Source organism: Acanthochromis polyacanthus, chromosome 17 (assembly GCF_021347895.1).
Source record: "Acanthochromis polyacanthus isolate Apoly-LR-REF ecotype Palm Island chromosome 17, KAUST_Apoly_ChrSc, whole genome shotgun sequence".
In the NCBI taxonomy this organism is placed as follows: domain Eukaryota; kingdom Metazoa; phylum Chordata; class Actinopteri; family Pomacentridae; genus Acanthochromis; species Acanthochromis polyacanthus.
This window is the reverse complement of record NC_067129.1, coordinates 32713543-32727073: the sequence shown is the minus strand read 5'-3', so window position 1 is coordinate 32727073 and position 13531 is coordinate 32713543. Positions and strand designations below refer to the sequence as shown.

The window sequence follows — 13531 nt, the reverse complement described above, 5'->3', positions numbered from 1 at the left end:
GATGGGACTGGTCTCTGGGAGTGAGTGGCTCCATCAGTGTGAGTTCTGCCATATTTAGACAGAGCTGAATGGGATTTTATGGGGTTCATGGCTCAAAGTAGACGTCTTATTTCTCCTCAGGGCAGGAAAATATAAAACTGTCTGCGAGTGAATGTGTACCAATGTGCATGACATAGCTAAAAAAATGGGTTACTGTTCCAGCCTGTACGTTTAATTAGTAATGATTTTAAAGGTCAAAAATGAAATCCCGTTTTTGCCGCAGTCACAACAATCAATGGCTTACTGGTGAGATGCGGAAGTAGCCCAGAATGCCTTTTTATGTTTAATTCTGATTAATATTTCCGACTTTAAAGGGCTGTTTTGCTTCTGGATTTCAACGCTTAGCGAGTATCCCTTTGTCACCAGCAATAAGCGCGTTTGAATTATACATGAAAAAACAAACAGAGGCCCACTTCTCGTCTGGAGTTTTGTGCTCAACATGATCACTGAAGTCAGGCGGATCCAGTGCAGTCAATGTTATGGTGGCCTCATTTGTCAAGCGTTTGTTTCCCCGCGTTAAAATCAATATGACTAAGATTCAAACTGGATTTTCAGCAAATCAGCCTCAAAAGTCCTAGACACCGCGATTGATTGATTTCAGGGTTATTTTTTAGACAAGCCGAACACACAAAAAACTGCAGTTTGTGCTCTTCACAAACTGGTTCATTTTGTTTCTGGCACAGCTGCACACGGACACATGGCCAGAAATTCAATATATTCTTACAATCCTGCTCTGAACTTTGGCAGCAATTTTTAGTTCTTTTAAGGAACGCCATCATGTTTGATTCAGAGTGCCCACAGCAGAAGAAACCTGAAAAACACAGACACCAAGTTAGAAAATAAGTCACCTTTCTAGACATTTGCAAAGAAGTTTAATGATTTAAATAAAGCTGCTGTGTTAAGTGAACGCAGTAGTTTTAACAGAACTGGCGGCGCTCCAGCAGAATTAGAAGTCACGGCCAAAACTGCTTATTTGCATCACCTTCACAAGTCAGAATGTTTCCTGCAAAACAAACAAACTGTACAAAACAAAAATCAGAAACCAGTCAATCACACAGAGGAGACGGGAAAATGCAGATCCACTGTCGGGTTCAGGAGACGAACATCAGCAGCTGACAGCTACATCTAACATCCAGAAGCAGGAAACGCACGCATCAGAAATCACAACGGAAATGTCACTTTTAATTTGTTCTTACTTTCACGGTCCGAACACATCTTTATGAGGACTTAGAATGAATAAATAACAGAAATCACTGCCTTGCTTCAGACTGCTGCAATAATATCGAGTTATGAGACGGTGCAGGGCTTCAACTGATGATTGTTTTCATTGTCAAGTCATCTTATGATCCTTTTTTTTTGATCAACTGAATAGTAGTTTGGGAGTTATAATGTCAGGAAAAAAGCACAAAAAACGCGTCTCCCAAAGCCCAAGATGATATTTTCTAATGCCTTGTTTTGTCCACGACCCAAAGACGTTCAATTTTAGTCACAGAGGAACAAAGAAACCAGAAATTATTCACAATTAAGAGGCTGGAATCAGATCATTTCGACTTTTCTCAATTACAAAATTATTTGAATAGTTAACAGCTAATCAGTTAATTGATTAATGATGTTTTGCATTTTCTCCTGCCCCAATCCAACCAAATAAACCAAAGAAAACCTGCAAATCTTCATATTAAAGAAGCAGAAATGAGACAGTTAAAGGAAAGAAAATATACCAGAAAAAGCAAAGAATAATGGGAAACAACCATCTAATTAAAATAGTCATTTCCCATACCTAAATGCATTTTCTTGACCTTAGAATACTCATTAAAGGATTTTTTTTCATTAAAAGGATATTTACATGTGTGAAAACAAGGAGATTCCACATAAATTTTAAACGTTACAGTCTCATCTAATCAATAAAAAAGTCATATTTCTGAAACTATTTTGCAAATGTACTGTAGCTGTCTCTTTGGGTCAAAAAATGCCAAATTTCTGAAAAAAAAAAAAAAAGAATTCAGTCTACAATATACATATAAAAATCACTGCCTGTTTTTGTCATTTTAATTGTAAGTTTGAGTATTTCAAAAATATTTTTAAAAACAGTGTTAATTATTTGATTGACCAATTATTCCTGCTCCACCCATAGCTGAAGCTGCTTTCATTAAAACAGGTTGGAAGGCCGAGTTTTAAACATCTCTTCGGTTAAGAATTTCAAAAAACCCTCAAACTATAAATACATCGGATATTTGCTTTACCTGCACTCTCGGAATATAAGTGACAGCCAGTGCAGTGTTTGCAGAGTGTGTTGACACTTGGACCGGTCGTGTTTCTGCAGAGCTTCATGTCCTACATGTAATTACCGGCAGGAGACCAGAGGGGCAGTCAGTGGCGTCTATTTACAGTCAGACTTCCTTGACGTGATCTAACATGACATTAGAAAATGTCACCAAGTGTCTCCATAGAAATGATCATCAAACAGCAAGACTAATCTGAGGGAGCTCTTTCTAATGCACTCCCCTCCTCTGCCGCTGCCCTGTTGACAATGAGAAACAGCCGTGGACGGCGGAGGAACACCCAGCCAGGCTCGGTCAACTGCAGCAGGAAAAGCAATCCCACAGCTGAAAACAATATTGTGCCGAGGAAGAATTAAGCGTTGGCCGGCCGTAGAGGAGGAGGTCGGTTGCCAGACGGGAGCAAGTATTTCTGAGTCCTTTAGCAGATTTGGAGCGCTGGGAAATCAGTGCATGCATGTGTGTTTGCAGTGCATGTTGGACAATACTGGGCTTGATTCATTTTTGAGCCCCTTGATTCACAACTTTCTTGCAGCAAAAAGAAGACCACCTATTTCCAGCTGATGATACCACCAGTATTCATCATCTTTCTCAGCTCAGCTGCCCGTCTGTTCCATCGGTCGTCTGTATACTGTACACTATAATAGAGTGTCTCTGTGACATTTTAATAGAAGTATATGTTTCCAAACATGATGGACATGGTAAAAAACAAAGGTTGCACTACAGGTAGAGTTTGAGTGTTCACCAGCAGCCTTTGATTGCACGTTGTCCCATAAAAGCTTTACACGGAACAAGTTTTTCTGAGTACTTTAGCAGATTTGTGACGCTGGGAAATCAGTGTGGGAAACAGAGGAAAGACTGTGAGATATGCCGAAAGCTAAATATCATATTTCTTCTGTTTCCACTGCACCGATTGCAGACAAATCATTCACATGCGGCCCACTGGGAAATACTGCTGATATGCAAAGCAGGGGGAGCCAAAACTCCTGCAGCAGATGGTTTATCTGTTTTGACTTTGTTGATCTCTCCGGTTTTTACAGTCTGACAAATGATTGGATGTATATCTAATCTTAAACACCAGCGGATTATTACCTTTCATGTCTAATGCTGTTAAAGGAGGATGACTTTTCATATTTGGCCTCCCACACCGAGCTCCGTCAAGTTTCGTCCTTACAAGGAGGAAGAATACATTCATTCTGACAGATACATTAACTCTGAAGACTGCAATATTGCTATGTACAATAAAATCCATCTTTTATTAGAGTTGTAGTAAACTTTTAAGACATAGTGATCCCAAAGCACCGGATTCTATCAAAAGAAGGTGCAAAAAAATAAAAAAATAAAAATCACAAAATACTAACTAGTGGCTTTTAAAATTGGCCCTAAAGCATCATTTCTTTCTATTATGATAATAAGGCAGTGAGACGATCAGACAAACCAGCCGACATTTCAGTCAGATTATCTAACCAGGTTTGACTGGAGGTAAAAATGGAAAGCAAGGACACCGGAAATGTCAACAATAATCTGTTGTTACACAAGAAAACTGTGTGCAGAGACATGAGCAGGTCAACGCTGAACAAGGAAATCTGACCGTAAGCTGCATTTACAACAGACAGGTGCTGTAATAACTTTGTCTGTTGCCATGTTGGACGTCTTTCTGGCCATTTTATAGATTTTCAGGTCAAAAGAAGAGCACTGACTTAACCCCGTCTCCACAAAATGACACTCTAATACAACTAAATTGCATTCTCGTTTTGAAATGATGACACTGTAGGAAAGCTTGTCAGTCTGAAAGAGCCACAAAGTTTGCGTAAGTAGGTAAAAGTCAGCAACAGGATTTTGCTTTTGGCTCACTGTTCAGTCAGGTTTATGACATTTTTCCTCCATTTTGTGGGTTACCACATTAAATGACAAAGTTTATTGATTTGAAACATATCTCTGAAACATCTAAAAGAATTATAATCAGGCAGAAAATGTGTTTTCATCAAAACAGAATTGAGAAGAAGTTGCAGTCCGTAGAAACATTATTTTATGGCTAACTGAGTCCAACACCAGAATTATCCTTTTAAGGAACAATTAGCTTCTTTCAGTGAAAGCTCAATGAGAACATCCGATTTATGTATGTTTTTTATTAGGTTACAGCCGCCAGCCAGCTAATTTAGCTTAGCACAAAGACAGAAAAAGTAGAGAAACAGCAAGCTGGACACTTCTATTCAGTTGTATCAAAATCCTCGTATCGCTAATGCTCATTAAAATATTAATCTTAGGAAAGTCCTGAGCTAAATCTCAAGATCTGAAATTTTAATGTGATTGGTATCGACACAAATCTGTGCCAGAAGCTTTGTGTACATCTATTTTCACATGGAAATCTGAAAAAAAAAGCTGCAATAACAGCCAACAGATGTCCTATTGGGGTGTAGGGGTCACTATTCCACATAAAGCCAGCTGATTTTACTACTCATTTGCTATCTTGATGTCAACAGCTCTGTCACGGTGCTCCTTCACTAGCTAAACTCCCTTATTTACTCTTTTTCTTTCTATCTTGTACGTCTTTTTTGTTACTCTTCGTACCTCTTGTACGACTGTTGATGCTGCTTTGTTTCAATAAAAAAAAAGCTAAACTCCCATAATGCTCTCTGCTTGTCAACATGGAAGTGCCCGTCTCTTCTGCTTGCTACAGTGAAGAGTTGTCACCTGGTGGCACAACGAGGTACTGCAGCTAATCTACAATACCTGAAGAGTGTATTATCTATAAATGGCATTAGCAGATGCTAAATGGTAAATAACTGAGATCAAAAGTACTCGCTAAGGGCATTCCTAAATACAATCAATAGCCATAAAAGGGTGAAAAAAAACTGCATATCACTGAGCCAGACTTGGTTTTTCCTCCCTTCAGTCTCTGTGCAAAGTAAAGAAATCTGCTGACTCTGGGCTTATCTTTAACAGAGGGAGTGATATCTCACTACTCATCTAACTGTCAGCTGCTGATACCGTCAGATATTTGAATGTACAGTAAGGGGACCAGCCCAGGAAGAGAGAGAAACAGCTTCATAATCACTCCCATCCTTTTTCCAGACCTACCGTGAGGTTACACAATCTTGACTGCAAGGCCATGAACACTTTGCACAAGGGGGGGAGGTTTTTCCTCTCTTGTGGATATGTCATCCGCCATATGTGGACACAGTGTCACAAACTATTTCTGTTCCAATCTGTATTCCATGTAGTCCTCTTAGAGGAATTAAAGGGGCCACTTTCAGGGTAACCTTTCCCTCCTTGAGAAAGCTCATTCTCTTTCAGCGTGTCAGGGGAGACAACTTATTAAATGTGAGCTATATTGCCATGTCAAGACAACTAGAATTAGAGGAAAAGGATTACACCCCTGTAACACCACAGACAGAGGGGAACGTGCCATTATATCTAGACAATAAAACCTCATAGAAGGTGTTAAGCAAAGCCCGACCAGGCGAACATCTTCCCCAGAGGACGTCCGAGATCCGGCAGCTCCTCCAGAGCAGTGACAAGATATATCGCCGTGCATCCACATCCATTTTAAAGTTTTTCACTGCGATGCAAATGTGAGATCTAGGCGGCAAAATGTTCCCGAGTCTGACTCACAGTACCACAGGCAGAAGAGAAAGCTATTTCAAATCAAAGGCGCTGTGGAATCTGGGCGCGAGGTGCAGAGCAGAAGAGCTGATTTCAGACCAAACATGTGTGATCGCCTAATGCAGAGGGCTGATTGCTTCCCTGCTGAGAATACTTACAGATCTCCGCTGAGTTGGAGGAGAGCTGGAGGATGTCCACGCAATCTCCATCTCTCCGACGGTGAATCAGTGCATTTCTCGCAGTTATGAGCACATTTTGGGTAAATGTCACAGATAAATTGTCTGGTGCGAGGAAAAAATATTCTAAAAAACAACACTTTGAGAAAAGTTTAGGCGTTCAACAAAACTACATCTGTATCTGCCGCATGTTCGTCACACTATAGTGATCACCTGCCACTTGAAATGAATAATTAGCATGTGCGTCTAATTATTCGGTTCATCGTGGCGCTCAAAAGCAGAAACCACGGCAAGCAGCTGGTGGATTATTCCAGACAGAGAGCAATTATTACCAGAAGAGAGACGGCTTAATAAAAGAATAGGGAGGAGAACTTTTTGAATTTAAATATAACTCCGGCCTGAAGGAGCTGTCTGGCTGATAGACAGATAAACTGCTCTTGATGAAGTGCTTTTCGAGCGAGTTTTTCTCTCACAAGGTGTGAAGCAAATAGCAAACTATGGGAGGAAATGGTCGCCTTGAGCCTCTCTGTGAATCTATAATGCATGTGATATCTACCGTGCTTAATCTTCGCTCTTATGAAGCGGAGCTTTTTGGGCAGATTGAAAACCAAGTGGGGTGTATTCAACATGCTAAACTGAAGGCTATTGAGGCACCTGGCAAAAAAAACATGCACGCTTTCAAGGTTCAGACCGCTCACAAAAGGTCTGCCAAGAAAAGGGCTAATGCACTGCAAACAGATACTGTAATGGTTTCTGCAGGAGCTTCACCATCGAGCCCGGAGCATCTCAGGAAGAGTTCGTGCACGGGGAACCGGAGCTTCACAAAAGGTTCCTTTCACCGTTGATAAAGGACAACATCCTTAGAATTCACTACACAACAGCCACTGCAGAGCCACAATGCCTCAGAAGGAAGAGCTCGAAGCAAAGAAACTCAAGAACATTCGAGGGATTCAAGGAACGTTTCTACCACTAACAGAGATCCAGTTTGGGCTTGTTCTAACAACAACATACAGAAAAATCAACTGAATCCCACCTGGAAAATCAGTGGCAAGCAAAACAAAGATCTGTCTTTCCAGTAACAGCTTCTTATTGTTTCCAGTAGCTGGTTGCTGTAACCAGAGCACAGATTGGTTTTAGCCTTGAGCCCATCTGTCACTGAAATTAAAGAAAAAAAAAAAACTTCGCACTTCACACGGCATTTCCATTATCTGACGCCGACAGCCACAAAAAGCTCTTCCCTTAAGCATCAACTGCTAGCTAAATGCAAAAAAATAAATAAAAAGCATATGCTTCATGGGCACGACCATAAACAGAAGTGATAGGTGCACCAGCAATGATTCAACATCGGCACACTATAGAAGAACCAAAACAGAGCGGCTAAATAGCAGCGCTGACTCATCTGCAGTTACAAAGTGTCGATGCGTGTGGATATGCGGCCTGCGTTCACCACACAAAAGGATGGAAAGTGGGGAAAGCTCTTCAAACATAGGCTCCGTTTCACCACGTGTAAATCAATTAGGCCAGAACATGAGAGCTGGTGTGTCACACTGCCGCTTTGTCTGCTCTCTGTCCAGTGTTTCCCCTCAGAGATGGGCTGCTGCTGCTGCTGGGAAGGCTGCCAGCTACATGCAAACCATGACTGGGCAAACACTGCAGCCCCGAGCAACCGACTGCTACTTAACACTACATTCGCCACACCGAGTTCCACGGAACGAGTTAGATCGAGACTTTATCAGTCTGTTTATCCGAGTTAAATCAATATATTGTGTTTGGCTTTCATCCAGGAAGTTGTTCAGATCCATTTCTACAGAAGGTAACTACCTAAAACACCTATGAAACATATGACTACTGCCTCGCATCTGCTTTAGTGAAAGAAAAGATTCATCAGATCAATCAACAGACACTCAATCGGCAAATATTTTGATAGTTTCAGTCAGGATTTGCTGTTTTTTCTGATATATTTCAACAACACTGCCGTCTAAAGGTTAATTTTCTGCAAAAGTGTTTTTATTTAACTCATGGCAACAGATACGGTTGTTGTTCCTGGCAAGGTGGACCAACTCTTACTATTTTTTGCTGGGAAGGAAGCCTGACAGCTACATGCAAACCATGACTGGGCAAACACTGCAGCCCCAAGTAACAAACTACTTAACACTACATTCACCACACAGAGTTCCATGGAACTAGTTATATCGAGACTTAATCAGTCTGTTAAATGAAATATATTGTTTTTGGCTTTCATCCAGGAAGTTGTTCAGGAGTCGAGATCCATTTCTACAGAAGGTAACTATCTAAAACATCCACCAAATCTATGACTACTGTCACTCATCTACTGGAGTCAAGCAAAATAGTAATTAATCAATCAGCAGAACATTTAATCTGTAAACATATTGATGGTTTCAGTCAGGATTTGCTGTTTTTTCTGATGTATGTGTCAGTTAGCTGCATAGGTTATGCAACTGTAGGTTGAAGCAAATCAGCAAATTGGAAGGGTCAAAAAACTTTACAGAAATTACACAATAAACTGAGAAAATAAATCAAAATGAGCGGTAGCCCCATAAATAACACCGGCGTCTAAAGGTTAATGAGTTGTTTTTTTGCAAAAGTGTATTAATTTGACTGATTGAGGCTGATATGTTCCAGGTAAGGCGGAACGATTTTTACCATTTTTTGGTGGGAAGGCTGCCAGCTACATGCAAACCATGACTGGACAAACACTGCAGCCCCGAGCAACTGACTGCTGCTTAACACTACATTCACCACGGAACTAGTTAGATAAAGATTTAATCAGCCTGTTAAACGCAATATATTATTTCTAGCTTTCATCCAGGAAGTTGTTTAGGTGTCGAGATCCATTTGTATAGAAGGTAACTACCTAAAACCTCTATCAAATACATGAATACGTGTCTCGTCTACTCAATCAGTAAATATCTTGCTAATTTCAGTCAGGATTTGCAGTTTTTTTATGATATTTTTAACAATTAGCTGCATCCGTTTATCAACTGTTGGTTAAAAGGAAATCAGCAGATTGGAAGCATCAGAAAAATTCACATAAATTACACAATAAACTGAGAAAATTAATCAAAATGAGTGGTAGCCCCACAAATAAGACCGGCGTCTAAAGGTTAATGAGTTGTTTTTCTTGCAAAAGCGTATTAATTTGACTGATTGAGGCTGATATGGTTGTTGTTCCAGGCAAGGTGAACATTTTTTTTTACCATTATTGCACATAAGTAGGTAGAGATAGTGTGTTATTTTAATTATTAGGGCGGTAATCTCAAGCTCTACTGGTGGATTGTTGGTCAATATGCTCTCATCCCAAAACGAATTGTCATTGTAGAGACATTCGCTGGTGGTACTGTCATAAGAAGAAAAGCTCGACATCAGTAGTTTTCCAGGATTAATCCATTATTGTAGGCAACAGGAGGAACTGACTACACAGTTTGGAACTCACCCAACCCAACAAAGTTCCAACTTATCTGACATTTACTCAAGTGGCTCCAAATGAATTGCACTGTGGCTGCATTTTGTGCACACAGATGAACAAAAAGTCAAATGTAAATTTTGCAAACAGCACCTTCTGTATCAACAAAAAACCAGCTGCTACCTCGTCTAAATGATATTCCTCCATAATGTTTGTGCTGCGATCACCAGCTTGTATAGCTCTGTTTTCAGAAATCATAGAAATGTATGCCGGTCTGCTCCCAATCTGCTCAAAAAAAATAACCAGGCTAAAGTGATTTAATATGCTGCTAGTTTTTATGTTTATTCAGAATTCATTTAGGCTAATGAGGCCTGCAGGTAGAGTCCCTCAGCGCTCTGTGGATGATTTAGTTCATCTACAGGTGTGAGCTGACTTTATTCTCCCCTGTAGCCAATCAATTAGTTGAAGAGTAACTACGGTTTGAAGATTTATTTGGCTGTCTACAGTCTGAACCGATTGTAGTATATTGATTAGACTAGGGTTAAGTAACAAACCTCAATATGCAATATGTCCGTAACATCGAAACGTGGCAATGAAAGTCCCATTTGTGGGCACTTTCATTTATTACTAGAGCCGATAGTTCCTGTTTAAAAGAGTATTTTTACAGTTTTGGTTCTATTTAAAGCAACATTCCCATTCAGTTATTGTGCTTTGGTGAACAAACAGGTGTCATTCTATAATCCAAACTACGTGCTAATGTATCTGCACCTTAATTCTAAACCACAATGAGCAAGCACCATTAAAAACACTCTTATCAAGCTGACGTGTCCTTCAGCAAAACTCTTAATCCCCCACCAGCTCCAAGAACGCAGTGCTCTGAACCCAACCCCTGACCTCCACGTGGAGGAAAATAAGCCGCTTTCCCGCTAGAAAGTGACCAACCACAATGGCATCTTGATGCCAAATCCCCGCGAGGCTTTTATTCAGTGAGGAAAAAAGAAAATCACAATCTTTACCTCGTTACATGTCGGCCAATATATCCGAAAATATGATTTAAGGTGAGAAGAATGAGGAATAATAGATTCATTAAAGTGCCGGATTTCCCCCAGAGCGGCCTCACCATCCACAATATTGCTTTTTCACACCTGGGGATTTTGTGTCGCTCCTCAGCTCTTCATCCTGCTGCTTTTCTCTGGAGGTGTTCTCACAAATTGTTTATTTAGCATGCGAGCGCGACAAAGAAGGCAAGAGGTTTGGAGCACCGAGGGGCCGAGAGCAGGAGGGTTTTCTGAGGCCTCTTCACCAAGATCTGTTTACTTTTGACAGCAGCGCCCTCATCGTCCAGGGAGGAGGGTTACCCCCCCTTTTGCACTGAGCATCGCTGACCACAGGCGGGATTTGTGTAGGCAGAGAGTATTGCAGCAGCGAGCACGCAAGCCTGCACAGCCTTGGTGAAGACATCAAGGAAAGTATACGCTTTAGTGCACACGTAGGCGTTTCTTTTGTGTGGTAATGAAATTGAGGCAAGACTTGAGTAGGAGAGAGGAGATATTGTGCAAAAAAAAAAAAGGCTATCGGGATGCAAAGGGGTGGTTATGCAGTAAATATGGGGGGAAATTGCAGCTTTACCCGTGCAAAGTGCTCAGTGCCTAATCGAAAGTCTAAATATGCTTTTTTTTTTTTTAATACGCCTGCAAAATGAATAAACAGAGGCTGCTCTGTGAGGTGCTACTACTCAGTTTACCTCTCAGCAGTGCACTTAATCCGTGCAGTGCAATGTCACACTTTGCTCGCTGCTGGAAACAGTGCTGCTGCTGCTGCATCGATAAAAAGAGGAGTTGGATATTAAAAGGAGGATTAGTGTTTGGGAGTCCAACTAGATCACTGGGACATGTCAGGAAATCATCTCTGGGATGTCTGATTTGGTTCACTTTTGCCGTGCACGTCGCCAGGGTATGTAGGACACACTATAGGTTGTGTAAGAGGCGACTTTGAGGAGAGAAAAATCAAAGGGAGAGTGTCAATAATGTTCCCTAAAATGTTGGAATTTTCTGGAGCTCGATGCTCATGAGGACTGATGGAGTTATTTATATCTGAGGAGCAAATGATCCCAATTATGCTGCCATGAGTAACTTAACATTCTTCTTATTGAATGGGAAGAAGGTGCACTTTTTGCACACATTTTGCAGATTTCTGTGAAGATCTTGCAAAAAAAAACATGACCATAAACCAGCAGTTTTTTTCTTTCTGCAACACAGATATGATCCTGAAGGGTGGAGGGCAGGAGGAGGGAGGAGGAAGAGGATGAAGAAGATGAGGAGGAAGAAGAAGGGAGGCTCACTCACCACATGAAAGCGCCGCCACACAGATGAAGAGAGGCCATCTGAGATCCCGGACACCTGACATGGTAGAAATTCCCAGCAGGTGGATGTTAAAATCCCAGTTGTTCCAGTAGAAGATGGTGGATAAATATCTCCGCAGCCTCCAACAGTTCTTCCACGGTTGTCTTTTTTTAAGTTGGATAATGCGCAATAGACAGATCTGTGACACTGTCGAGGTCTTCCCAAATCAAACACCCGGCTACAGTCTTTCCGGAGTCTGAAGCGAACCTGAGCGACTTGTGCACGCCAGACCGAGCGTTTTCCCTCCACATGAGACGGGAAAGTTGCTGCAAATTGGTTAACTGTGGAAAGGGAACGAGGGCTGGCGTCGCCAAATCCAAGTCCTTTATTGCGCGCAGCCCCACGATCAATGCGCCCCCCCAAAAAAATTATGAATCAGTGGAGATGACGCGCGCAATGATGGCTCACAGGAACCCTTTTGTCCAAGAATTCCAAAAATAAAAAGCAGAAACCACAGTGACTAGTCTAAATGAGCTGAGGAAGAGCAGCAGAATGTGTGATTAGTCATTCCCCCACCGCTCCAAATTAAAAATTCAAAAATGAAATTCCTTGCGCAAATGGTGGGAAAGCAGCGGAGGGCAAGAAGGCATCCGCCGGATCCTCGGCGCTGCGCTTCAGCTGTCACTGACTTTCAGCAGAGCCCGACAGGAGGAGGTGGAAATCCATTCTGAGGTGGAGATGAAGGAGGTGAAACTGCAGCTGAGGAGGTCCGGGTCTGGTTCACCTACCGCAGCGTGTTGCGACAGTCAGCGGGGAACCATCGCGTTCCTCCAGGAAACATCCACCAAAACTGACACTTTCTGCTTCACTTTGAGCTGTTCAAGCCGGAGAACCGGAGCGCAGCATCGTCGCCGCTCACCGGAGTCTGAAACACCGCCAAGTCCCAGCAACTCTCCGCTTTGGGGTGGTTTTTTATTTTTGTTTTATTTTATTTTTCAGAACACATCCAGCTGTGCCACCGGACCGCGCCTTCCTCCTCCTCTCATGTGTTCTTCGTCCACAGCAGCTCTGTCCGCGTTTTTAACTCCGCTTCAAACTAAACGTGTTCACCTTAAAATGTCCAGAACCGCAGCTCCTGGACGTGAAGTTCACCGCAATGAGAACACCCTGTCTGGGAGCACTTTTCAAAATAAAACAGCATTGGAGCAAAAGATCGTAAGCAAAAATGGAAATTTAAATAATTAGAAGTAATTGAGTTAGATATAAAGATAATAAATAAACAAAACTGGGAAATTAAAATAATCAAAAATAGCTAAATTTGGAATACAGATAATAGATATGTAAAATAAGCAATAAAAACAATTGACAATAAATATGTTAGAAATCGAGGTAAAATGTATTTAAATCAGAAATAGAAATAATTAGAAATTAATGAATAATAAGTAATAATATATTCAGAAATACATCAATTAGAAATGAAGATAACACATATTACAATTACAAATTTAAAAAATCTGAAATGAAGAAAATAAATGAATAAAATTCGGAATTAAAATAACCTGACACAGAATTTGACCTAAAGATAATAAATTAGCAAAATTAGCAATAAAAATAATTAGCCATAAATAAGTTCGAAATTGAAGTAAAATTTGCTAAAATTAGAAACAA

General features: G+C 41.0%; 1 protein-coding gene across 1 annotated transcript in view; it reads right to left on the bottom strand.

Annotated features, from left to right (window-relative positions):
- tmem132e (transmembrane protein 132E) overlaps positions 1–13005 on the bottom strand; it is a 627726-nt gene extending 614721 nt beyond the window's left edge. The window contains exon 1 of the mRNA XM_051937379.1: positions 11867–13005. Within this exon, the coding sequence (XP_051793339.1) occupies positions 11867–11927 (61 nt within the window). The 5' untranslated portion in view covers positions 11928–13005. The remainder of the gene's footprint in view (positions 1–11866) is intronic.
- Positions 13006–13531: the final 526 nt, after the last annotated feature.